Here is a 25,390-nt window from a genome sequence, read left to right on the forward strand (position 1 = left end):
GCGTACTATGCATAGACGCAAAAAGGCTTGCTTCTAAATGCCTACGAGTCTTCTACAAATAAAAGCTCTAAAGTTACCTTGTTACACTTGGGACAAACAGGATTGCTGGCCAGCTTAACAGACCTCTTAGGGTCAATAATCATGTGGCAGCATGGAATGGCGATTGCTACGGGGACCCCCGGCGGAGGCAACACAGGACCCTTAGGTTTAGAAGCGTTGGCATTAAGCTGCTTCATGAGCTTCATGAGCTCATCTGCAGTTTGCTGGCTTGCTGTGCAGCGTATTTGAAGTTCTCTGTGCTCTTGTTCGCATGCCTGGAGTTTTGCTTGGAGCTGGGATATTTCCTGTCGCTGACCTCTTACCTGTGCTATGAGCATAGTGCTTGTCTTGTTCCTTACTGCCTCGTCAATACTGTCCTGCGATGCCTGGGCTGCGTGCTCGTCGAGTAACTTGGTCTTTGTTCTCATGGCGCTCAGTTCATTTTCCTTAAGGATTACACGGCGTTCTAGCGCATAGTTAAGCTCCTCTAGGCCACGTATCTCCAAGTTCATTGCATCTATTTCTCGCTGCTTGTCATCAATTTGCTCTTCAAGAGAGTGCAGCTCTAGAATCCTAGCTTCTGCACTTTGCTTTGTGTGTGTTGCTGCAGTACCCTGTAATTGATATGAGTCGCTGTATATTTGTCTAGTTGTATCGGCACGGCTTAGCTGCGCTCGGTACACTTCGCACTCCTTCTCCTTAATCCGAATCTGGTCAGAAAGCACGGTTAGCTCCTTGATAAGGTCGTGGATATCTGCATTAACTTTGCGTATCTCTTCGCGTGTATTTGTATCTGCCTGTGAGTATGCGTGGCTGAGCATTGACCTTCCATCTGCAGTCACATTGTCTTCTACGGATATGCTCGTCAAAGACGGTGCGTCATCAGCTGGTGGGGCAGGTATGCTGCCTTGCATCTCTGAGCGGGGCTGTGCAACATTTTTATAAACCAGTGGACGGGGCAGTGTTCCTGCGACTGGTGTGTGCTTAATAAAGACATTAGATATTGGGCTGGAAGCTATGCGTGGGTCGTCAATAATGTATGTCACGGGTTTCTCTGCAGTTGCATCACTTTTCTTCGGAGTGGCTTCTGAGCTGAGTGGAGAAAGATACTTTTGGGCTGTCTCCTTCTGCCATGAATACGGCTCATTGAGTGATGGGGTCCCAGTGGCTGACACCTTAGCATTCCAAGAGGAATCGGTGTATTTTTTAGCCAAGCCCACGGCATCTACGGGCTGCAACTTTATGTCAGCTTGCTCTACTTTTTCTACTTGCTCATCCAATGAAGTAATAGGATCAGCCTGCTGAGGGGGGCTCCTATCTTTTGGTTGGGCAAGGATGTAAGGCATAGGTATTCCAGACGATTGTCCCTCCTGCGTTGACACCATAGCATCCGTCATAAAGGAAACAGCAGTTGAGTCTGTAAAGGAGGTTTTAGATAAGTTCATAGATCCTCGTTTGCTGGGTGAAGGATCCCGAATCGCAATGCTCGAATCCCTCGTTCGTGACACGGAAGTTGGTGAATGAGTTCGTGATCGGTCTCGTATTGATGCCCTCTGCCGGACAGTCTGTTCACGCTCAGTCATGGATGAAAATGCAGACGTTGTGCTTGCACCCAGGATGCCAGATGACTCTGCAGCTAGGTGATGTATGATCGCAACATCCTCTCCACCGCTGGAGTCTTGAAGCACAGAGGCAGCAAAACGCCCTTGACCCAATAAGTCCTCTTCCTCGGTAAGGATGGCCATGACGCCACTATGGCCGCCAAGCTCTGCATAGTGGATGGCAGCCTTGCCCTTGTTGTTCGTCATGTGTTTTTCGTACTCTACAAGGGTTGCAACGACGGCATCATGTCCTGCCTCCGCAGCGTACATCATGGCGGTCTTTCCCTCGTCGTTCTGCATGCATTTCTCTAGCTCCACAAGGTCGAGAACGACGTCATAGTGACCCGCTTCTGCTGCATACATCATGGCAGTTTTTCCTCTTTTGTTCAGTAATTTTCCTTCTCGAGAAGCCAGAATGCTTACTATATCTTTAGACCCATTCTTGGCTGCACACATCAGTGCAGTGAGACCTTGTGCATTCACACTTCTCGCCTCTAGAGGAGCCAATATTTCCGCTATCTGAGTGTTACCCGCCTTTGCTGCCAAAATAAGGGCAGTGTTGCCCTTCGAGTCTGCTCCTCCTGCTAGATGCTTGTTCTGTTGAACCTGGTCAACATTCTCAGCTCGAACCGCTTCTATGAGAGGGTTGTCAACTGCGTTCATCCCAGTAACAATTAAGTAAATTCTCTCATTTACTCAAGTATTGTAAAAAGTTCACACTGTGTTTTTGTATTGCTCAACTTTGAGAATGTCGGTCACTCTTGCGTAACACTTGGGGCACCTGTCTCGCTGAGGCACCAGCGGGCTCCCTATTGTGACAATCAGGTGCCTGCATGGCGCTATGAGATAGATGTCCGAGCCGGGTGGCCCGTACATCGTGCTCGATGGTTGAGTCAATACACTACTGAGTTGCGTAATCAGCCCACGGAGCTCTGCTGTGCTTGCTTCGATCCGTTCGGCACTTTGTCGACTGTGCTGAATATCTTTCTGCTTGTCTGCGATGGCTTGCCTCAAGGCCTCTGCTTCCTGCATAAGCGCACTGCTGGTGCTCTGGACCACTTGGTCAGACTCAAGTTCGTGGTGGCGTCTTGCAATCCCAAACCTTGTTGAGATGGACGGGTCATTGTTCTTCAGGGCGTCTGTGATGGAGCTCCCCTTAGCTTCTGAGCCAGAATACTCGGTTGTCTCAGTAATTTCTTCTAGCTGGTTTTTCATGATCTCATTTTTTTCGCGTAATTGTGCCGATATGGCAATCAATCTATCGTACTCTTCGCATTTATTAATGTAAATACCTTCTAGCTCTACCTTTTTGGCTTCGCAATCTGTGATAACCTGTTGGGAGTCCTTTATCGTATCTGAGAGAATGTTGATGGCTTCCTTGACAGGGCTTATCGTATTATTTACCAATAGGAGCTGTGCTCGCAAATCCGACGCAGTAGAGGTTACTTCCTGCAAAGTCTTATTGAGTCTCTTCCTTGTGTCTAAAAGCTGCATCCGCCTAGCGTACTTTTCGTCAAGTTGACTTGCATTGCCACTGATCGTGCTCCCCTGGTCCAACAGTTCAGTAATGCTCATCAAGTTATCACCTTGGCCGTCAAATGTGGATACTGCATACTCCCGAGAGAAGGCTTCGGCCCTTTCGGCCCGATTTGCAACAGTGGCCATATACAACAAATTTTAAAACCTGGCTTTACTAAGAGGACTGGAGGTGAGAAAACATGTCGATGAGTTCATCATTACCAGTGGCATCTGCATAGTATAAAGGCCCATGGCCCTCGTTATCAGCAATATCTCCCTCCACATCTTTCAGTAAGTGCACAACACTTAACTGTTCGTTTTCAATGGCATATAAAAGAGCCGTGTATCCCTCTGGTGTTTGCATTCGGGCCTCTTTTGTCATCAGAAGCTTGACTATGTCAGCATAGCCCGATTCGGCTGCAAGCATTAGTGCAGTTTTCCCATCCAGACAAGTCAACCCAACTTCTCTTTCTAACAGAAGGGATGTAACCTCAATAGAATTAGTATTTGCCGCTTGCATTAGCGCTGTGTAACCGTGCTGATTCTGTATCCCGGCCTCGTGTGGTGCGAGGATCTCGACCACCTCATAGTGCATGTTCATTGCAGCCATGTACAAGGCAGTACTGCCCTCCTTATTTCTCTTCTTTAGACAGCTCTTCTTCTCGACCAGTTTCCTTACTAGCTCTGCATGGCCATTCATTGCGGCACACATCAGAGGGGTGCAACCCATGGAGTCTGCGATGTCCCCTTCCTTTTCAAGAAGTAAGTCCAGGAAGTGATCATAGTTCTTGAGGCAGGCCAGCATGAGAGCGGTGGTACCATCTGTCCTTCTCATCCCGATCTCCATGCGTAGCTTATTAGCGTAGGTAACGTTGTTCTGCTGTACTGCTGCCATAAGTGCAGTTGACCCGTCCTTGCGTGCTCGGCGGTGCTCAAGCGGAAGAAGGAGCTCGAACGCTTCTGGAAAGTCCGACTCAACGGAGATTATCAGTGCAGATACCCCGCTGGAAGACTGCATCTTTGCTTCCTTCTTCAATAGCAAGCTGACCATGTCTAGCTGCTTGGTACTGACTGCGCGCATCAGGGCAGTTGACCCATCAACCATCTGCATGCGGGCCTCCTTGTCAACAAGGATAGACGCCGCCTCTATCTGCTTACCGACGATAGCCATGATCAAGGCAGTAGTTCCGTTGCTCGACTGCATCTTGACCTCTTTTGGGAGAAGGATCTTCATGCATTCCGTATGGCCCTTACTGGCCGCTAACATCAGCGCTGTAAAGCCATCGTTTGTAGTCATCCGGGCCTCGGACTGCACCAAAAGCTGAACACAGGCAATGTGCCCTGTCTGTGCAGCAACCATCAGTGCTGTAAATCCGTTGACGTCGGCCATTCGCGCCTCCTTAGGTATCAAAAGCGAGACAAGGCTGTCATACCCTCTCTCTGCAGCGTAGAATAGAGCTGTTCTCTTTTGTGCGTCCACTTTCCCCAAGCATTGCTGCAGGACCTCCTTAGCATCATCCGGCCTCCCTGCACAAATGAGATCGATGGCGACGGACATGGACGCAACAACCCAAAATGTGAAAGTTATTTACACAAAGGCCTCAGGCATTGGTGCACCTTACTGTGTGGATATCGGGAATATATTTCTTGAACTCCCCAATCACGAAGGTGTTCATTGTGGTAGTGGATTTGGAGCACCCAGAGCAGTTGCCGTGCAACTCAATATAGACTACAAGTCCCTTGTCGGTTACTTCGTGCCGCCTATAGCTACATGACCCGCCATCACGAGCTAAAAACGGATTTATGGCGGCTCTTATCAGGAGTTCAGACGCTCTGCGAATGTTATTGGGTGCCCGTGGTCCAGTGCTTAGCATCTCTTGTATAGCTAATCGTAGCTCATCTGGCGTGTGAGGAGTGCTAGGATCAAAGGCCGCGTAGAGCTTATCCTCTATTGCAGAGCGGACTGATGGCCAAATGCCCTGGCTTCTAACTGTAAGAGTAACTCCAGTAGGGCTGATGGACAGCTTTTTAACACCCTTCACTTTCATCAGATCGTTTTGAAGAGAAGGTGCCTCTGGAACTAGCCCGTCGAACGCCATAATATAGCTTCGTGGTTTGGAGCTTTGAGATGACGTAATAAGCAAGTTCCTGGTTACCAGCCCTAGCATGCTGTGCGTAGGTAGAAGTGACAGCATTGCGTCCTGCGCTCTGTACACTTTGTACACTTTAAAGAAAATCGAAGCTGCCCGTATTTATGAATGTCAAAGCCCTCACCTTCATTTCCAAAAAGGCATGGAATAAGAGCTTGCGATCACGCCACTCAAGGGCGCGCTTCTCTTGAACGCGGTAGATAGCATTCTCACGTGCAGTGCGCTTCCACCTGCGAATGAGACGGTAGAAACGGGTGCGTTGCTGCGTGTCATAGTGCTTATTAAGCATCTTAGCCTGGCACCATGAAGCCATGATGCGCGAAAGAAGGTTACGCTTGTAGTGTTCATGAAGATACCTGTAACACATTTCGAGCCTTTGATGCCGCTCCAGGATAGCTGTATATGCACTTAGCATACGCCGACTGCGCTGCTGCTCTTCTATTAAAAGCAGCCCAGTGGCGAGTGCTCTGGTATGAATGTGCCAAATCCGGATAAGATATCGCTTCTGCAAGGCTTCAGCTTTGATGAGCAGCTCTTCCTGATTAATAATGTACTGATCTCTCCACCCAAAGAAGGCCATTTTCACCAAGACCTTCTCAATCCACATCTCCTGGATGACGCGCCGATTACGCTCTTGTCGAGTTCTCTTCAAGAACGCTCTCAGATAGAAGCGCCTTTGGAATAGCATCACTAATGCACAGTTCTTAGCATCTTGCTCCCGGTAAGCTTCTATCAGTGTTGCAAATATCCTCTTCACAAGAGCGCGATCTTTGGCACGAGCATGCTCAATTGCGATCTTCTCTAAATAGAGGTCCTTATAAGTAGTGCGCAGATGGCGAAGCGCAGTTGTACAGAGACGCCGATCTATATTTTGTTGTAGAATCATATACCTTTTCCGCCTTGCCACAACCAAGTTGTGAAGCATTAGTAGAACGAGACGTGCTCTCCATGCATTCTCCAATCGGGTGTTGGCAATAGAATTCTCAGAGAAAAGAAGGAACCAGTTTCTGAAGGCTACACTGGCCACTCTATGGTTTATCCGGATGGCCAACTCCACTTCTGCCTGATTCAGATGACGCAGACGCCGAGCCCAAGTCCAGAAAGCTCTCCTCTGAAAGTAGCTCTCAAACAGAGCCCGGCTATAGCACACCTCCTCGACAACGCCGGTGTGCCAAGAAGATATGCACCTGTGTAATGTCAGTGAATCCCTTCGCGTTTGAAATTGGAGTACCTTAATCCCGAGTTGAAGATTGGTCAGTGCTCTATGTAAAAGATACCTATTTGAAATACGCGAATCGTTGTTTATAAGCCTTACTGTGAAGAAGTGCCATATCATAAATGCGTGCCTGAGCAACCTAACTCTATGAATGGCATCTCCTTTCTCTAAAGATCGTTGTTCACAAGCCAACGAAAAGATGTGGTGCCAGCGCCAGAAAAAGCGCCTGAATATTCGCTTTTGATGATAGTTTATAGCGTCATTAAGTTGGTCTCGTCGCATAGCATATAGAAACCGCCACCTGCTGAATATATCCGCTACTATAGCCTGGTTTCTATTAAGTTGCCGCGATACACTGCGCTCTCTGAGGCCACTAGCAGCATGGTGGGCCATCAAAGTGCCACGCTGTCCTAACGTGAGACAGTCATCTAGTGCTTCAAACAAGCTTTCCGGACAAGACGGGTCGTTTGTTAATGTGGTGTAGATATGATCAATTATTGCCTGAGGATCTTCATGCTGCCTAAGCATATGCATCACCGAGTCATAGAGGTCCTTGTTATACCGTGGAAGAGTGGCAGCAAACAGATTGAGTCCATTGTATAGAGAGACCCTTAGCTTCCAAGCATCAAACGCCCAAATCAGCAGGTTGACTTGGTGTTTCTCTGCTATGTATTCAATTATTCTTTTCTCCATCAGCTCTCTACGCCACAAGATTAGTGCTTTGTGCTGGAGTCTCTTGAGGAGTACCTCTTGCACGCTCAGTAGGCGGTGAGAACGACGGGCAGCCCACTTGATAGCCTGGAATGCCTTTTGAAGTGCTCTGCGACGATGCTTGGCCTCTAAGTACCGTTGGTTTTTATGCTTATCTGATTCCATTAGGCTGAACAACTGCCATCTTCTGAGGCAATGCATAAGAACATGGTTCTTGCTATCAGGAGCCAACTGAGAGGATAGGTGATCAATATCGACGTCTCTGAGATACTTCAAAGGTCGCTTATCGTGTCGATAGTAGTCAGACAATCCAACAATCTTCTTAATAGTTCGCAGAGTTGGGCAATCGTTGAGAACCTCTGAGCGCATATCTCCAATCATTGCCCCGAGGGCCAAGAGCCCCAGAGCAGCGTAGGTAGGGTGCTGCTTGTTAGGTGGTGCTTTTATGAAGTATGAATTAGAACAGTTGTACGGTGTATCTAACAAAAGACTGAATCTGTATGCTAGGAGCTCACTTCGCCATGCGTTCAAGGACTGGCGCAAAAGGAACTGATTATGTCTACTGGCAGTAACACGCTCCATTCTGCGTAAGAGCAGTGCATATCGCCATTCGCGTAGTATGAGAATCATCCGCCTGTTTTGTAGTATGCCCATAAAGCTATTCCCTAAAGAGTCTGTATAAACGAGCTTTCTATGGAGATCGCTTAATACTACCCGTTGAATTTGAATATTCTTAAAGTGCAGGGAGTCGTGTCTGGCTGTTTCCACAAAGATGATGCATCGCTGTCTCCATGCATTGAATGCCCGAGAAAGAAGCTTATTGGCATCATTAACTGCAAAGCAGGTAAGTAGGGTGTTGTATCCATGAACTTTGCGCCAGGAAAAGAAGGAGATTGACATAAGGAGCCTGTCTCTGATGTGCAGCATTAGGGAAAAGGATAACTCCAAAGACTGAAGTCTGCTCTTCCAGGAAGTCAGCGCTCTCAGAGCTAAGTTGCGCCCCGCAATGGTCTGCATTAGGCAGCCGGCTGAATACATCTGCGAATCCTGTGATGGCAAGTTAGGGTCTAGGTACTTATATGGAGCATTTAATCGCTTGTGAAGATCAAGGTATCGGCTCAGCATAGCATAGAACGCGCACTTCCTAAGATAGCGTACACTCCATTGCCCGTAGTGCAGGTCTGCTAGTGTTGTCTGGGATACAATGGTTTGGTGCTTATCCAGGAGCACATGAAAGATAACGGTAATAACAGTCAGTATCACCCTGTCTCTACGCTCCATCCCGTGGGTATCAAGAACAGGGACAGACATGCGCATGAGCAGTGAACATAGCAGGATGAAGTTCTTATTATGACGCTTGAGTTCTTTATACACCTGCTTGAGCCCTTGCTGTCTAGCCCTCCATGCTTGGAATCCAGATCTCAAAGTGTGCATAACTGCTCTCTGCTTAATAATGCATTCAATGTACAAAAGTCGCTCCGCAGTGCTCTTTTCAAGAATTGCCTTTTGTGAAGCGTACATCTTGTTCTTGTAATTAGCCACAAGCGCATAGAACGCAGTCTTCAAAATGCGAGTATCATCCAACTCAATTAGCATGTTAGACGCGTTAATAAGCATCCGAGGGCCTCGAGTTGAGCTCTTGGGCCTGCCAGGAGAGACGTTGGAAGATTGTGGTTCTTGCTTTACTGTAGCTTCATTAAACAACGCATTCGAACAGGTTTGAAAAGTGACCGTAGATGAAGCTCTTTTACGAGGTAATGACTTGCTGGAAGGATGAGCATTGTAAACCATGTGTGCAGGATATGCAAGAGATGAAAGAGAGGGCGAAGGCGATGGAAGATACGTGCTTGCACTGAAGCTTCTCTGGCAGTTGTTTATGCACTCGGAGTGATCAGAATGAAAACGGACCCCTACTCGCTTTGCAGCTTTTAGCCCTTTCAGCCCTCTAAACAACTTGCGAAGACGACTAAAGATAGCAGCTGCACGAGCATTCATGTACAGATCAAGTGTTTTGCCATATGCCTCTGAAATGTGGTATCCGCGTTTGCCGATATCGATAACAGAGGTTAAAAAGCTAGTGTAGAAGGTGTCAGCGGTGCGCCTCATATTGTGTGTCTGCAAAACAGTCTCGAATGCGTTATTGAAGTCAGTAAACGTGGGATATTTGATTGCTTGTACATGCACGACAAAAGTGTATAAATCGTTCAGGATCTGCTTATCCCCGTGCAGAAGCTCTAGCGTACGGGCGAGAAGGGAAAAGTGGGGTCGAAGATCAGCCGTCCGTGGCTGGTGCATCCTCGCGCCCAAGAAGCGTTTTTTCAGATCATAGTCTTTTTGAAAGAGCTGGGCAAAGTATACGGTAAACAGCATCTACCAGCATCTAGCTGAATGCCGAACTTTCGTCGGTCGATGGCACTTCAATTTACAACCAACGAATAACTACTAAGCAAGTAAGGGTGTGCTATGCCCCAACCCATAGGTTCTTTGTCATACTTTGTATAAAACCATCAAATATGCAGAGTGGCGTCTGTGCCCCTTTTCCAAAACTGAAATTCAAATTACGCTAAAAAACAGATGGCCAACGCAGGCGGACGACAAGCTGCTGGTGGTGTGGGGCAGGCCTTTGGCGCGAAGCCTACTAGTGCGGGAAAGGAGGCAAAGGATGTGCGACAGCAGTATATCTTCCTCAACATCATCGGAAGCGGCTCCTTCGGGAAGGTCCACAAGGTCCAGTCCAGGACGAACGGGCGGATCTTCGCGTGCAAGGAAATCGACTACGCCAAGATGAGCGAGAAGGAGAAGAAGCTCCTCGTCCACGAGGTCAACACGCTCAAGGAGCTCAGCCACGAGAACATCGTCTCCTACATCGACCGCTTTGTCGAGCGCGAGAACGCGAAGATGTTCATCGTCATGGAGTACTGCGAGAATGGAGACCTTGCCAGATACATCAAGCGGCACAAGACAGACAGGCGCTACATCGCTGAGGAGAAGATCTGGTCTGTCTTTGTCCAGCTCCTCCATGCCCTTAACTATTGCCATAGTTTGCACAAGCACGATGATACTGGCACCCACAAAGTTATCCACCGAGATATAAAGCCCGGCAACGTGTTCCTCACACGCGATGGCTCCATCAAATTGGGGGACTTTGGTCTTTGTAGATCATTGGGTGAACTTTCGCAAGCTAAGACAAACGTCGGCACCCCCCTCTACATGGCCATAGAGGTCCTCCAGAAGCAGTCCTACACAGAGAAGGCAGACATATGGTCCCTTGGCTGCGTCATCTACGAGCTCTGTGCCCTGCAGCCCCCATTCGTGGCATCTAACATGGATTCCCTTAAAGCTAAAGTCAAGCAAGGTGCGCGTCCTGCCATACCAGCACATTACTCCAGTGACTTATCAGCTGTCATCGATTCTATGCTCAATTCCAACTTTAACTCGCGACCGTCTGCCGCAGAGCTACTTAATCATCGTAAGATCATTGAGATGTCGGAAAGGATGAAGAACGCTGGGATGACTGGGGCTGGCATGCAAGCTGCAGCCAATCCTCCACCTCCCGTCCAGGCCCCGGTCAGTGCTGCTGCACCACGTGCCGGTGAGGCTCTTGCCGCTCTTAAGAACGAAGCAGCCAATATCGGGAACCCGGTTGACGTAGCTCAGAAGGAACGGGAACTAAAGGAGTGGGAAGAGAGACTTCAGCAGAGAGAACAGCAAATACGAGCCCGTGAAGAGCAAGTCGAGCGCGCTCTTGTTAGTGGCAAGTCCAATGGTGGCGCTTACAAGTATAAGATGTAGATATGTTGTACTGCCTTGCGGTTCGCTATTACTGTAAACAACGCTCGCGAGATATGCGTTCTTGTCGTGTGCAGACCGCAAAAGGGAGAAGCGGACAGTTCAGTTTACAGGTCCGAAATGGAGCTGTCTAGACCCAACTCAGGAAAGTCGCCAACTTCAACGGACAATGGCTTAACAAACGCCCCATATTTCATCTGTGCGTTGAAGTATTTAGTGCCTCCATGAGTCCCGTCGCTGTCACCCACTGGTTCGTCCAAGGTGACTCCGACAAAGTGTCCTTTCCCTAAAGAAGGAACGGGGCCTACAAACGCCACCTCCCCGCGCCTATCTCCAGACAGTCTACAGCGCATCCCAACACCTATCTTCTCTAGAGCTTCTGCCTCCATGGCTACCTCTTTTCGTCTCTGGCGATGCGCATCTAGCACTTGCTTACGGTACTCTGGGTCACTCTTGAATTTCTCTCGGAGATACTGGCGCACGGTCCCGTCTAGCTTGTCATAGACTTCATCAGACATAACGTACTTTTCTATCTGAGAAAGATCGCTTAAGCCTGCTTCTCGAGCGATAGAGAGCGGGTTAGTGTCGTCCACTAGAAGCTCCATCCCATCTCTGGCGTTATAATCTGAAAGAGAAGAAGATGAATCTCCTAAATCTATCACCCGGTCATCTGATACTCTCAGTCGAAGCACCTGATGCTGTGGCATTGTCCCAGTCATCTTATAGATTTGATCTTTGACAGAGCTGAGAGGCTCATTTTCCGCAAACTTGCACTCAAAGAAGCGTTGCTGGAGAAGAGCGTGCCTGACGTGGAGTAAGACCACCATTAATTAAACTTTGGTTCAAAAGTCATTTTATTTATGGTGTGAATCGCTTGCTAGTATTTATAATAATCAGCGATAGGAGTACCCGCTACTGTATGCTAGGCCTTAAGGTACGAGCAGTTTCCAAGCAAATTTTCAAGCCCTAACTTCCGGTAGGAACTCTGCACTGCTTGATGTAATATACTGTTTTGTGTGTGCTAAGCGTGCAGCATCTTCTGTGAGCTAGTCTATTTACATGCAGAACAAGAGAGAAAGAACAGTTTAGTAGAGAAAGACATTCAAGGGAAAAAGCAGAGCAACCAGATCATGACGAGTAATTATCTTTCATATCAACGGTTTCATTAGGACTTAAGTTAGGTGGGCATCAAACTGATTGGTTACCAAGGAAAACTCGAGTCATGGAGGCTAGGGATTAACATCCACCGAAAAATCCCAAGTATCTTTATATCAGCGATACTGTCACTGATCATGCCAAAGACGACTGAGAGTAGAAAAACCTTGTTACCATTTAAGCAAACATACTGGCAATCAATAGCCTAATGGGCAAGTTAGTCATCGCAGGTAAGTGCTCAGCCGCCGATGCAGTGGCAGGATGGTGAGGCACCTCTGGCTGCGTTAAAGATGACAGCGTACAGCAGCTCTAGCCCCTGAAGAAGGCCTTTGAGAGCAACCGAGACTCGGGGGCTGAACAAGGGGCAGCATGGTGCGAAGGGCTAGCAATTTAACCCGGATTGACTCTAGTGCAACACAACAGTTCTCTCGGACCGCTCTTTGCAGTTTGGGATCCTGGGAAGCGAAGAGACCAGGAAGCCGGATCATATCCTTACGACCGCAGGCACAACAGAGGACTGTGCAGGCACCCATTCGTCACACAAGGTAGTAAATCGTCAAGAGGGCTCAAGACAGTTGAATCCCACCAGATCTCTCAGCCGACAGCCAGAATGGCGAGTGTCCCCCTACGTTCCACCAGGCAGCGTCAAACGTAGCAGAGGTCTGCCGGAAATGCGCCAGATGCAGTCAACGCTTTTCTGGGTGTAGTGTTAACAGAATCACACACTACGACGCGTCCCAGACAGGCTCCACCTGGCAGCGGCGCCCCAGAGACGGGCCCCGGGGGACAAAGTATCTTCGGCCCTGTCCCTGCTCCAATGCGAGCGGCCCGCGGACAGAGCCGAGGATGGGGGCCAGTGCTCGGCTTCCTGCTGGTGCGGTAGCGCCGGGAGACCACCGGACCATCGACTCGGCCGCGGCAACCGGCGGAGCGCCCTGGGCTGCTGCTGTGCCCATGCGCCTGGAGCGCGCCGCAGCAGCCCGGGATGGGTCCGCAGACAGGCGTGCCGCCCCAGCCGTCCCGGGGGCCGGCTCCTCGTGGTGGGCGGTCCTGCTCCCTTTGACTTTTCAAATGGAGAACGCAGTTATGGATCCTAGCTCTGCTGCAGAAGGTGCCTTATGAGACGCAGCACAGCTACACCAAGCGGTATCGGGGCTGAACACTCCTTGGGACGGGCTCCTGGCGCATCTGAGAGACGCTCGTTGCTGTGCACTGCCTCTTGGGCTTTGAATGCACGTTGTGCAGAGCTGCAGGGGTCGCCCTTGCAGTTGTCGGTGGACCGTTGATGGGATCATTGAAAGCTCTGGACCGCTACTGGGCCGTGTTGTCCCAGTGCACGTGTGGCAGCTTTGGTTCGCACTGGATGGTCCGCAGAGATTGCAACGGAGCCACGAGGTGCACTAATATGACATACACATTGAGACAACCGCAGTTCTATTCGGCTCAATCCACCTCCTTCTGGCCCTGTGCCGAGATTGCAGATTGCAGAGTAGTGTTCGCGATAGACCCGGTGAGTGTTGATTCCATCAGCGCCTGTGGTCAACGTGTGCCAGAAGGATCAATCAACTGCATCAATCAACGCGGATTGACTGATGTACCGCGAGTATGTTCCTACCAATCTATCAATCGGGCAATGTTTGGCAGTTTTGTTCTCGCGGGGGTACTCGTCCAGATTGCATGGGCAGAAAAAGTAACAGAGCGCGCGGCTCAATGCGCAGATAACACTAATTGCGCAGCAGAAGCATGCAACGTTCTGATCGGTGGTAAATTGTATTGCTCTCAATGTAACACAGGATTTGTTCCTATCAATGGACAATGTGCAGGCAAAGAAGATGCAAAAACCAAGTGTAAAGATACCGATGGAGGCGATACAGCTGATCAGACCTGTGGACAGTGCGCTGAGCAGACTTTCATGTACAAGGGCGGCTGTTACGAAGCAGCCCAGCAGCCCGGACAGACCATATGTCAGGCGGCAGAAAATGGAAAATGCACACAGGCTAAGGCTGGATACTTCGTGCCGCCGGGCGCAGACGCCTCTCACCAATCGGTCATACCGTGCGGAGACGAAGAGGAAATAACGGTTAAGAACGATAAAAAGTACAAGGGCGTAGTGCATTGTACTCAGTGTAACGCTCCCGCAGAAGCAGCAGATGCTAACGCCAAGGCCGCCACATGTACTGCGTGCGGCGATAGCAAGATCGTCAAGACGGCCAAGGACCAAGCCACCTCCTGCGTGACAGAAAAAGAGTGCACGGATGCCCCAGGCTTCTTCGTTGATACGACGAGCGGTAAAAAATGCAGCAAGTGCGCTGAGACATGCAAGACCTGTAAGACCGAGGCTGCGAAGTGCACCTCCTGTAAGGACGACAAGCCGTACCTGAAGAAGGATGACGAGTCCACAACTGGCACGTGCGTTGACGCAAACGGCTGCCCGGCAACTCATTACGTTGATAAGGAAGCAAAGGAGTGCAACACCTGCGTTTCAGGAGGGACGGTGGACTGCACCACTTGTGAGAAAGGCGCCAACGGAGTGGTTTGTAAGACGTGTACGACTGGTACGAAGACCAAGTTTGGCCTTGGAAAGAAGTCATGCGTTGAGAACTGCCCCTCGAACTCCAGCGATGAAAAGACCCCTGGCACCTGTGAGTGCGTCGAGGGCTACGTTCCCGACGACGCGGGCACCGGGTGTACGAAGAAATCCGACCCCCAGTGCAACACCCCCGGCTGCAAGACGTGCAGTGATCCGAAGAAAGACAAGGAGGTGTGCACAGAATGCGAAGACCCCAAGGCCCTCACGCCCACGGGCCAGTGCATCGATAACTGCGGAGATCTGGGAGGCTACTACGAGGGCACCAACGAGGGGGGCAAGAAGGCCTGCAAGAAGTGCGAGGTCGAGAACTGCCTCCTGTGCAATGGGCAGGGACAGTGCGAGACCTGCAAGGACGGGTACTACAAGAGCGGAGCCGCCTGTGCCAAGTGCGATACCTCGTGCAAGACGTGCGCGAACGGGAAGCCCAACGGGTGTACGAGCTGCGAGCCTAAGCAGGTCCTCAGCTACGAAGGGGAGGGCACGGGGACGTACAAACCAGAATGCAAGCCAGTGAGCGGCGGCAAGGATGGAACGTGCAAGAGCTGCGACCTGAGCATAGACGGGACAAGCTACTGTTCTGCCTGTAACGTGGGCACGGAGTATCCAGAGAACGGTGTGTGCGTCAAGAAGTCGGCCCGCACAGCCTCCTGCCAGGTCGAACCGAGCAATGGTGTGTGCGGGACATGTGCAAAGGGCTTCTTCCGCATGAACGGGGGCTGCTACGAAACGACCAAACTCCCTGGAAAGAACGTCTGTGAGGAGGCAGCACCGACCGGCGATACCTGTCAGACTCCGGCCGACGGGTACAAACTGAATAACGGCGCGCTCATCACTTGCTCGGCCGGATGTAAGACGTGCACCAGCCAGGACCAGTGCGACACGTGTAAGGCTGGATATGCTAAGACTGGCGGTAACACTAAGAAGTGCGTTCCCTGCGCCACTGGGTGCTCCGAGTGCAATGCGGACGACGCCACCAAGTGCACGGTGTGCGCTGCAGGGTACTACCTGTCCAAAGAAAAGTGCATAGCATGCGACAAGAGCGACGGCGGATCCATCACCGGCGTCGCCAACTGCGCCAACTGCGCTCCCCCAACCAACAATAAAGGGCCTGTCCTCTGCTACCTCATACAGAACACCAACAGGAGCGGGCTTTCCACGGGGGCCATAGCGGGGATCTCCGTCGCTGTCATCGCTGTCGTGGGGGGCCTCGTGGGCTTCCTCTGCTGGTGGTTCATATGTAGAGGGAAGGCGTGACTTAGGTAGTGAATGCTGTACAGTGATAGTGATAGTGATAGTGCTATGTGGTGTGGGGGTGATAGTGGTGGTGTGGGACTTTTCTTCATGGGCGGGTGCTACAAGACAGAGAGTCAGCCCGGCAGTGACATATGCACAGCAGCCAGTAATGGAGTATGCACTACTTGTAAGGCAGATAACGGCCTGTTCAAGAACCCAGTTACACCTCAGAAGCCTGGTAGCGAGTGCATCCTGTGCTCTGATACTAAGGGAGCAGATGGATATACGGGGGTGGCCAACTGCCTCAAGTGCACAGAACCAACTAATAGTCCAGGAGCTGCCACGTGCACTGAGTGTCAAGAGGGGTACTATAAAGAGAATAACGAATGCAATCAGTGTGATCAGTCCTGTCTGACTTGCAGTGGAAGTGGTCCGAATCATTGCACATCCTGTAAGGAGGGGAAGTATCTGAAAAGCGATAATACCTGTTCACCTACATGTGAAGGAAACACTTATGCTGACCCTGTGACAAGGACATGCAAGGAGTCTGGTATAGCAGATTGCACCGCGTGTGAGTACAACACGACTGTCAGCAAGCCCCAGTGCACCGCCTGTAACAATAAGAAGGTGAAGACAGAGCTGGATGGGACAACCACTTGCGTCGATGATGCTGGGTGCGCAACAGATAACGTCGACGGATCCCACTTTCTGAGTGATGATAGCACCAAGTGCATATTATGCAGTGATACAACAACAGGAACAGAAGCAAACGACAAGGGGATTGCTAATTGTAAAACGTGTAAGAAGAACGGAGCCAAGCCGACCTGCTCAGCTTGCCTCGACGGATACTTTGGTTCTGATACATGCACAGCTTGCGGTGCCAACTGTGCTACATGCTCTGCTGCTGGCAATGATCAGTGCACTAAATGCAAGCCTGGATTCTTCATGAAACAACCCGGCTCTACTGGTGAGTGTGTTGCTTGCGACAGTAAAGCCGACAATGGCATCGAGGGATGCAGTGCATGCACAAACGATGGCGGTGCTTTCAAGTGCACCGATTGCAAGCCCAACTATCGCAAGGAGGGCAGTACTGGCTCTGTCACATGCACCAAGACCTGTGAAGATGATACTACCTGTGGTGGTACCTCTGGCGCCTGTGATGCCATGATAATAGATGATCAGGGCACCACAAAGCACTATTGCTCATACTGTGGGGATAGTTCACAAGCTCCTATCGATGGTCTCTGTGCTACTGATAAGAATGGGAATACTTGTACCAATAATGTCTGTACATCATGTACTCAAGGGTACTTCTTGTACATGGACGGCTGTTATAGTACTCAGAGTCAACCTGGTAACCTCATGTGCAAGACAGCTAACAACGGGGTCTGTACAGCCGTTAATGAGAATAATAAGTACTTCATAGTACCAGAAGCAAAGCCTACTCAGCAGTCTGTACTAGCATGTGGTAACCCATTAGGCACACTAGTAGATACTAAGGCATATGTGGGGGTGGATGGCTGCTCCCAGTGTACAGCCCCAACAGCTCCATCTGAGGGTGGCATGACCCCCGCTGTGTGTACCTCCTGTGACAGTGGTAAGAAGCCCAACAGGGATGGCACTGGGTGTGTGACATGCTCTGACACCAACTGCAAGAGCTGTGCGATGGACGGTGTGTGTGGGGAGTGCAACAGTGGCTTCAGTCTAGACAATGGCAAGTGCGTGTCCACTGGCGCCAACAGGAGCGGGCTCTCCACGGGGGCCATCGCGGGCATCTCCGTCGCCGTGGTCGTCGTCGTGGGGGGCCTCGTGGGCTTCCTCTGCTGGTGGTTCGTGTGCAGGGGGAAGGCGTGACTTGGGTAGTGAATGCTGTACAGTGGGTGATAATGGGTGATAGAAGGTGATAGAGGGTGATAGTGGAGTGAGATATGCACACAGGCTAGTGATGGACTGTGCACTGCTTGTAAGGCAGCTAACCAGTACATATTCCAGAACAGGGCAGAGAGGGTGACCCCTGGTGGGGAGTGCATCCTCTGTCATGATGCCACGGGAGCGAATGAGAACAAAGGAGTGGCTAACTGCCTCAAGTGCACGGCACCAGCTAATAGTCCAGGGGCTGCCACGTGTACTGAGTGCATGTCTGGCTTCTCAGGAGACTCGTGTGCTACTCAATGCGGAGGAGACTGTGCCGCCTGTGATAAGAGTAACCAAAATCAGTGCACCTCTTGTAAGACTGGGAAGTACCTGAAAGAGAATCAATGTGTGGAAAAAAGTGCATGTAACAACAATCACTACCCCGATGACACTAGCATGACCTGCGTCGCCTGTAGCACCATACAAGATTGCACAGCATGCACAATGGACCAGTCCACGGGGAAGCCAAAGTGCACTAACTGCGGTGCCAGTAAGATCCCCAGGACGACTCTCGACGGAACCTCGACCTGCGTGACAAAAGGGTATGATCAGTGTCAAGGCACAGATAAGGAGCTGTTCATGAAGGAGGACCAATCGGCGTGCTTATTATGCGGAGACAATACTGAGGATACATCTGAGTCCAATAAAAACCAGGGAACTCCTAATTGCAAGACCTGTACCAAGACAGCATCCACTAAACCGGTCTGTGAGACGTGCAAGGATGGCTTCTTCTTTAATACTGGTGATAAGACATGTACAAACAAGTGCGATGCCACCTGCAAGACGTGCTCTGCTGCTACAGATGCTAACCGATGCTTAACTTGTATGCCCGGATACTTCCCCATCGATAGTACAGATCAACAAGGGAAGAAGTGCGTCCCATGCGATAGTGTGGACGACAAGGGTCGCGAAGGGTGCAGTGTCTGCTCTAACAATGGTGGATTCAAGTGTACTGAATGTAAGGTGAACTATAAGAAGCAGTCCAATGGAGATGCAGGGGATGACTATACATGTGTGAAGACTTGTGAAGACCCCACGGCTTGTGGTGGGACCTCTGGCGCCTGCGATGCTATAGTAATCGACAATGATGGAGTAGAGCATCATTACTGTTCTTATTGTGGAAATCAAGGAGATGTACCAATCAATGGTATATGCACCAGCTCACTTGCAAGTAATACCTGCGCCGATGGTGTCTGCAAGTCTTGTGCTCAAGGGTACTTTATGTATATGGGAGGGTGCTATGATGTGTCGAAGGCTCCTGGTAGTCACATGTGCAAGAAAGCAGATAACAATGGGATATGCACAGAGGCGGCAAGTAATAGGTACTTCGTAGTCCCTGGGGCACAGACCACTGATCAGTCTGTATTAGCCTGTGGCAACCCCCTAGGCACACTAGTAGGCACTCAAGGTACCGCTAAGGCATACGTGGGGGTGGATGGCTGCTCACAGTGCACAGCCCCAGCAGGTCTGTCTGAGGGTGGCATGACCCCCGCTGTCTGTACCTCCTGTGACAATAGTAAGAAGCCCAACAAGGATGGCAGCGGGTGTGTGCTGTGCTCTGACACCAACTGCAAGAGCTGTGTGATGGACGGTGTGTGTGGGGAGTGCAACAGTGGCTTCAGTCTAGACAATGGTAAGTGTGTGTCCTCTGGCGCCAACAGGAGCGGGCTCAGCACGGGCGCCATCGCGGGGATCTCCGTGGCTGTCATCGCTGTCGTGGGGGGCCTCGTGGGCTTCCTCTGCTGGTGGTTCGTGTGCAGGGGGAAGGCGTGACTTGGGTAGTGAATGCTGTACAGTGGGTGATAATGGGTGATAGAAGGTGATAGAGGGTGATAATGGAGTGTGATATGTACAGCAGCCAGTGATGGAGTGTGCACTGCTTGTAACACAGCTAACCAGTACATATTCCAGAACAAGGCTACGACAGTGACCCCTGGTGGGGAGTGCATCCTCTGTCATGATGCCACGGGAGCGAATGAGAACAAAGGAGTGGCTAACTGCCTCAAGTGCACGGAACCAAGTGGTAGTCCAGGAGCTGCCACGTGTACAGAGTGTCAAGCAGGGTACTATAAAGATGGTAACGGTGCATGTGTCAAATGTAATGAAGCTTGTCTGACTTGCAGCGGTGAGGGCGCAACTAAGTGCACCCTCTGTGCGGGCGAGAAGTATCTCGATGGGAATAATTGTGTAGATGCTAGCAGTTGTAATGGAGATAAGTACCCCAACCCAAGCACTGGGAAGTGCACAGCTTGTAACGCTGGAGCAGATCAGGGGGGCATACCAGAGTGCACTGCTTGCACGTACAATGCAAAGCTACAGAAGCCGGTGTGCAGTGCCTGTAACGGTAAGAAGGTGAAGACAGAGCTGGATGGGACAACAACCTGTGTCGATGATGCTGGGTGCAAAAAAGACAGCACACACTTTGTTGACGATGATAATACTATGTGTGTTCTGTGCAGCGATACCAGCGGAAACGAGCCAAATAAGAACAAGGGACTCAAAGGCTGTAAGGCATGTACTAAGCAGTCCAGTAGTCCCCCCACGTGTACCGGATGCTTACCCGGATATTACGATTCCGGCTCGTTTGTTTGTGAGCTCTGCACAGGGAACTGTGCCACCTGCGAAGGTGCTAATGCTAACCAGTGCCAAACCTGCAAGCCGGGATACTTCCTGAAAGGAGGCCAAGCACCTGCGGAGTGTGTCGCCTGTGATAGCACCGCCGATAACGGAGTCCCCGGCTGCGCAACATGCACCTTTGATACCATACTAACATGCGACTCCTGCAAGCCCGACTACAAGCTAACAGGGACTGGGTGTCAAAAGGTCTGTGAGGACACAACGGGGTGTGGTGGTACCTCTGGCGCTTGTGATGCCACAGTGATCGATGCTAATGGAAAGGAGCTTCACTACTGTTCCTATTGTGGAGAGAGTGGTAAGTATCCTATCGATGGGAAGTGTGTTGATAACGCTCAAAGTAATCAATGCGCTGATGGTGTATGTACACAGTGTGCTCAAGGGTACTTTATGTACATGGGCGGGTGCTATAGCACTACCAATGCTCCTGGTAAGTCCATGTGCAAGACAGCTGAAGGTGGCAAGTGCACAGCTGCTAATGAGAATAATAGGTACTTCGTAGTACCAGGGGCATCCAACACTGATCAGTCTGTACTAGCATGTGGTAACCCATTAGGCACACTAGTAGGCACTAGTAATACTGCTAAGGCATACGTGGGGGTCGAGGGCTGCTCACAGTGTACGGCCCCAGCAGCTCTGTCTGATGGTGGTATGACTGCTGCTATATGCACTTCTTGTGACAATAGTAAGAAGCCCAACAAGGATGGCAGTGGGTGCTTCACATGTACCATCGATGGATGCTCGCACTGCAATAGAGACAACATGTGCGAGGCATGTAGTGATGGTAAGAAGGTGAGCCCTGGGAGGAAGTCATGCGTGGATGGCTGCCCCAGCAACTCCACTGATGATAACTCTGTCTGTGTGTGCAACGATGGGTACAGCCCTGATGATGCTGGGGCCTCCTGTGTGTCCTCTGGCGCCAACAGGAGCGGGCTTTCCACGGGGGCCATAGCGGGGATCTCCGTCGCTGTCATCGCTGTCGTGGGGGGCCTCGTGGGCTTCCTCTGCTGGTGGTTCATATGTAGAGGGAAGGCGTGACTTAGGTAGTGAATGCTGTACAGTGATAGTGATAGTGATAGTGCTATGTGGTGTGGGGGTGATAGTGGTGGTGTGGGACTTTTCTTCATGGGCGGGTGCTACAAGACAGAGAGTCAGCCCGGCAGTGACATATGCACAGCAGCCAGTAATGGAGTATGCACTACTTGTAAGGCAGATAACGGCCTGTTCAAGAACCCAGTTACACCTCAGAAGCCTGGTAGTGAGTGCATCCTGTGCTCTGATACGACAGATAGAAACGGGGTCATGGGAGTCGCTGGATGCTCAGAATGCTCCCACACGGGCACTAGCGGACCGGCCACGTGTACAGAGTGTCAAGCAGGGTTCGTTACGAAGGACAGTGCATGTGTGAAGTGCGGAGACGGCTGCTCTGCTTGCTCAGCTGATACTCCGACTCAGTGTACCGCCTGCGTTGAGGGGAAGTACTTGAAGGGTGGTAACACTTGTGTAGATGCTGGTGGATGTGACAATGGTAACTATGCGGACAAGAAGACCTGGACCTGTAAGGCCTGCAGTGAGATACAAGGATGCACCGCGTGTGCATACGACGACGCCACGGGAAAGCCGAAGTGCACCGACTGCGGTAGTAAGACGGTCAGAGACGAGCTGGATGGGACAACGACCTGTGTTGATGAGGCCGAGTGCAAAGTGGGCAAGACGCACTTCTACGACGCCTCGAAGTGCGTGCAGTGCGGCGACAATGGTAAGGGCGGAGTCCAGAACTGCAAGCTGTGCACCGCAAAAGGCACCTGCGAGGCTTGTGTCGACGGGTATAAAGTCAACGGAAACGCCTGCGAGGCCTGCACAGGAAACTGCGCAGAGTGCGGAACAGCGGGTCAAATCAACACATGTACAAGATGCATGCCGGGGTACTTCCTTAAGGATGGCCCGCCTAAGACATGCGTTCTCTGTGATGACGAGACAAGTGGGATTCCAGGCTGTGCCGAGTGCACAGGCGGCGTGGGGTCCCTCAAATGCACTGAATGTAAGCCCAACTACAGACCCAGCGGAGAACCTAGCGACCTCACATGTACAAAGACCTGCGAGGATGAGACGGCGTGTGGGGGTACCTCTGGCGCTTGTGATGCCACAGTGATCGATGCTAATGGAAAGGAGCTTCATTACTGTTCATACTGTGGAGAGAGTGGTAAGTATCCTATCGATGGGAAGTGTGTTGATAATGCTCAAAGTAATACTTGTAACAACCATGTATGTACATCATGTGCTCAAGGGTACTTCTTGTATATGGGAGGTTGTTACAAGGTTGATACAGTACCTGGCAACTATATGTGCAAGGCATCAAGTAAGGAGGGGATATGCACAGAGGCAGCCAACAATAGGTACTTCGTAGTCCCTGGGGCACAGACCACTGATCAGTCTGTACTAGCATGTGGTAACCCATTAGGCACACTAGTAGGCACTCAAGGTACCGCTAAGGCATACGTGGGGGTGGATGGCTGCTCACAGTGCACAGCCCCAGCAGGTCTGTCTGAGGGTGGCATGACCCCCGCTGTCTGTACCTCCTGTGACAATAGTAAGAAGCCCAACAAGGATGGCAGCGGGTGTGTGCTGTGCTCTGACACCAACTGCAAGAGCTGTGTGATGGACGGTGTGTGTGGGGAGTGCAACAGTGGCTTCAGTCTAGACAATGGTAAGTGTGTGTCCTCTGGCGCCAACAGGAGCGGGCTCAGCACGGGCGCCATCGCGGGCATCTCCGTCGCCGTGGTCGTCGTCGTGGGGGGCCTCGTGGGCTTCCTCTGCTGGTGGTTCGTGTGCAGGGGGAAGGCGTGACTTGGGTAGTGAATGCTGTACAGTGGGTGATAATGGGTGATAGAAGGTGATAGAGGGTGATAGTGGAGTGAGATATGCACACAGGCTAGTGATGGACTGTGCACTGCTTGTAAGGCAGCTAACCAGTACATATTCCAGAACAAGGCTACGACAGTGACCCCTGGTGGGGAGTGCATACTGTGCCATGATGCCACGGGAGCGAATGAGAACAAGGGAGTGGCTAATTGCCTCAAGTGCACGGCACCAGCTAATAGTCCAGGGGCTGCCACGTGTACTGAGTGCATGTCTGGCTTCTCAGGAGACTCGTGTGCTACTCAATGCGGAGGAGACTGTGCCGCCTGTGATAAGAGTAACCAAAATCAGTGCACCTCTTGTAAGACTGGGAAGTACCTGAAAGAGAATCAATGTGTGGAAAAAAGTGCATGTAACAACAATCACTACCCCGATGACACTAGCATGACCTGCGTCGCCTGTAGCACCATACAAGATTGCACAGCATGCACAATGGACCAGTCCACGGGGAAGCCAAAGTGCACTAACTGCGGTGCCAGTAAGATCCCCAGGACGACTCTCGACGGAACCTCGACCTGCGTGACAAAAGGGTATGATCAGTGTCAAGGCACAGATAAGGAGCTGTTCATGAAGGAGGACCAATCGGCGTGCTTATTATGCGGAGACAATACTGAGGATACATCTGAGTCCAATAAAAACCAGGGAACTCCTAATTGCAAGACCTGTACCAAGACAGCATCCACTAAACCGGTCTGTGAGACGTGCAAGGATGGCTTCTTCTTTAATACTGGTGATAAGACATGTACAAACAAGTGCGATGCCACCTGCAAGACGTGCTCTGCTGCTACAGATGCTAACCGATGCTTAACTTGTATGCCCGGATACTTCCCCATCGATAGTACAGATCAACAAGGGAAGAAGTGCGTCCCATGCGATAGTGTGGACGACAAGGGTCGCGAAGGGTGCAGTGTCTGCTCTAACAATGGTGGATTCAAGTGTACTGAATGTAAGGTGAACTATAAGAAGCAGTCCAATGGAGATGCAGGGGATGACTATACATGTGTGAAGACTTGTGAAGACCCCACGGCTTGTGGTGGGACCTCTGGCGCCTGCGATGCTATAGTAATCGACAATGATGGAGTAGAGCATCATTACTGTTCTTATTGTGGAAATCAAGGAGATGTACCAATCAATGGTATATGCACCAGCTCACTTGCAAGTAATACCTGCGCCGATGGTGTCTGCAAGTCTTGTGCTCAAGGGTACTTTATGTATATGGGAGGGTGCTATGATGTGTCGAAGGCTCCTGGTAGTCACATGTGCAAGAAAGCAGATAACAATGGGATATGCACAGAGGCGGCAAGTAATAGGTACTTCGTAGTCCCTGGGGCACAGACCACTGATCAGTCTGTATTAGCCTGTGGCAACCCCCTAGGCACACTAGTAGGCACTCAAGGTACCGCTAAGGCATACGTGGGGGTGGATGGCTGCTCACAGTGCACAGCCCCAGCAGGTCTGTCTGAGGGTGGCATGACCCCCGCTGTCTGTACCTCCTGTGACAATAGTAAGAAGCCCAACAAGGATGGCAGCGGGTGTGTGCTGTGCTCTGACACCAACTGCAAGAGCTGTGTGATGGACGGTGTGTGTGGGGAGTGCAACAGTGGCTTCAGTCTAGACAATGGTAAGTGTGTGTCCTCTGGCGCCAACAGGAGCGGGCTCAGCACGGGCGCCATCGCGGGGATCTCCGTGGCTGTCATCGCTGTCGTGGGGGGCCTCGTGGGCTTCCTCTGCTGGTGGTTCGTGTGTAGAGGGAAGGCGTAGATGTACTTAGGTAGTAAATGCGTCGACCGTGTTCAAGCTGTCAGGTGTTGTGGCATATACTTGTGAAGCTCGTCTGGTACTGGGATTTATAGACTTCCATCTAATTACCACGAACAGATAAATTTCTAAAAAACTCGCCGCTTGGGACTTCGAGGCTTTT

The 25,390-nt window shown here is 50.9% G+C and overlaps 8 protein-coding genes and 5 pseudogenes across 10 annotated transcripts, besides 2 other annotated features; 7 read left to right on the plus strand and 6 right to left on the minus strand.

The window, feature by feature from the left end:
- Window positions 1-41: 41 nt before the first annotated feature.
- Window positions 42-2,303, minus strand: GL50803_003762 (Ankyrin repeat protein 1; the record flags this gene model as incomplete). The annotated part of the gene is made up of 1 exon (XM_001706590.1): window positions 42-2,303. One exon carries the CDS (start codon window positions 2,301-2,303, stop codon window positions 42-44), a length of 2,262 nt encoding a protein of 753 aa, XP_001706642.1.
- Window positions 2,304-2,354: 51 nt separating this feature from the next.
- GL50803_0013437 (uncharacterized protein) lies at window positions 2,355-3,305 on the minus strand (the record flags this gene model as incomplete). The annotated part of the gene is made up of 1 exon (XM_001706591.1): window positions 2,355-3,305. The coding sequence occupies one exon, from the start codon at window positions 3,303-3,305 to the stop codon at window positions 2,355-2,357; it is 951 nt and encodes a 316-aa protein (XP_001706643.1).
- A 28-nt stretch (window positions 3,306-3,333) lies between these two features.
- On the minus strand, window positions 3,334-4,716 carry GL50803_003760 (Ankyrin repeat protein 1; the record flags this gene model as incomplete). The annotated part of the gene is made up of 1 exon (XM_001706592.1): window positions 3,334-4,716. The coding sequence occupies one exon, from the start codon at window positions 4,714-4,716 to the stop codon at window positions 3,334-3,336; it is 1,383 nt and encodes a 460-aa protein (XP_001706644.1).
- Window positions 4,717-4,759: 43 nt separating this feature from the next.
- On the minus strand, window positions 4,760-5,353 carry GL50803_0032838 (Nfu; the record flags this gene model as incomplete). The annotated part of the gene is made up of 1 exon (XM_038046058.1): window positions 4,760-5,353. The coding sequence occupies one exon, from the start codon at window positions 5,351-5,353 to the stop codon at window positions 4,760-4,762; it is 594 nt and encodes a 197-aa protein (XP_037901993.1).
- A 31-nt stretch (window positions 5,354-5,384) lies between these two features.
- Window positions 5,385-9,530, minus strand: GL50803_0017006 (uncharacterized protein; the record flags this gene model as incomplete). Its single annotated transcript, XM_001706594.2, has 1 exon — window positions 5,385-9,530. The coding sequence occupies one exon, from the start codon at window positions 9,528-9,530 to the stop codon at window positions 5,385-5,387; it is 4,146 nt and encodes a 1,381-aa protein (XP_001706646.2).
- A 279-nt stretch (window positions 9,531-9,809) lies between these two features.
- On the plus strand, window positions 9,810-11,027 carry GL50803_005375 (Kinase, NEK; the record flags this gene model as incomplete). Its single annotated transcript, XM_001706597.1, has 1 exon — window positions 9,810-11,027. The coding sequence occupies one exon, from the start codon at window positions 9,810-9,812 to the stop codon at window positions 11,025-11,027; it is 1,218 nt and encodes a 405-aa protein (XP_001706649.1).
- A 104-nt stretch (window positions 11,028-11,131) lies between these two features.
- Window positions 11,132-11,851, minus strand: GL50803_005374 (Tubulin specific chaperone B; the record flags this gene model as incomplete). The annotated part of the gene is made up of 1 exon (XM_001706599.1): window positions 11,132-11,851. One exon carries the CDS (start codon window positions 11,849-11,851, stop codon window positions 11,132-11,134), a length of 720 nt encoding a protein of 239 aa, XP_001706651.1.
- Window positions 11,852-13,812: 1,961 nt separating this feature from the next.
- On the plus strand, window positions 13,813-16,023 carry GL50803_00137606 (VSP; the record flags this gene model as incomplete). The annotated part of the gene is made up of 1 exon (XM_001706600.2): window positions 13,813-16,023. One exon carries the CDS (start codon window positions 13,813-13,815, stop codon window positions 16,021-16,023), a length of 2,211 nt encoding a protein of 736 aa, XP_001706652.2.
- Window positions 16,024-16,035: 12 nt separating this feature from the next.
- Window positions 16,036-17,856, plus strand: GL50803_00114065 (annotated as a pseudogene). Its single transcript has one exon.
- Window positions 16,036-17,856: a sequence feature (pVSP).
- A 63-nt stretch (window positions 17,857-17,919) lies between these two features.
- On the plus strand, window positions 17,920-19,689 carry GL50803_00112009 (pVSP; annotated as a pseudogene; the record flags this gene model as incomplete).
- Window positions 19,690-19,752: 63 nt separating this feature from the next.
- GL50803_0050178 (pVSP) lies at window positions 19,753-21,588 on the plus strand (annotated as a pseudogene; the record flags this gene model as incomplete).
- Window positions 21,589-21,600: 12 nt separating this feature from the next.
- Window positions 21,601-23,397, plus strand: GL50803_0050179 (annotated as a pseudogene). Its single transcript has one exon.
- Window positions 21,601-23,397: a sequence feature (pVSP).
- Window positions 23,398-23,460: 63 nt separating this feature from the next.
- Window positions 23,461-25,230, plus strand: GL50803_0050180 (pVSP; annotated as a pseudogene; the record flags this gene model as incomplete).
- Between the last annotated feature and the right edge of the window lie 160 nt (window positions 25,231-25,390).

This window comes from Giardia intestinalis, chromosome 4 (genome assembly GCF_000002435.2).
Source record: "Giardia intestinalis strain WB C6 chromosome 4, whole genome shotgun sequence".
Taxonomy (NCBI): Eukaryota; Fornicata; order Diplomonadida; family Hexamitidae; genus Giardia; species Giardia duodenalis.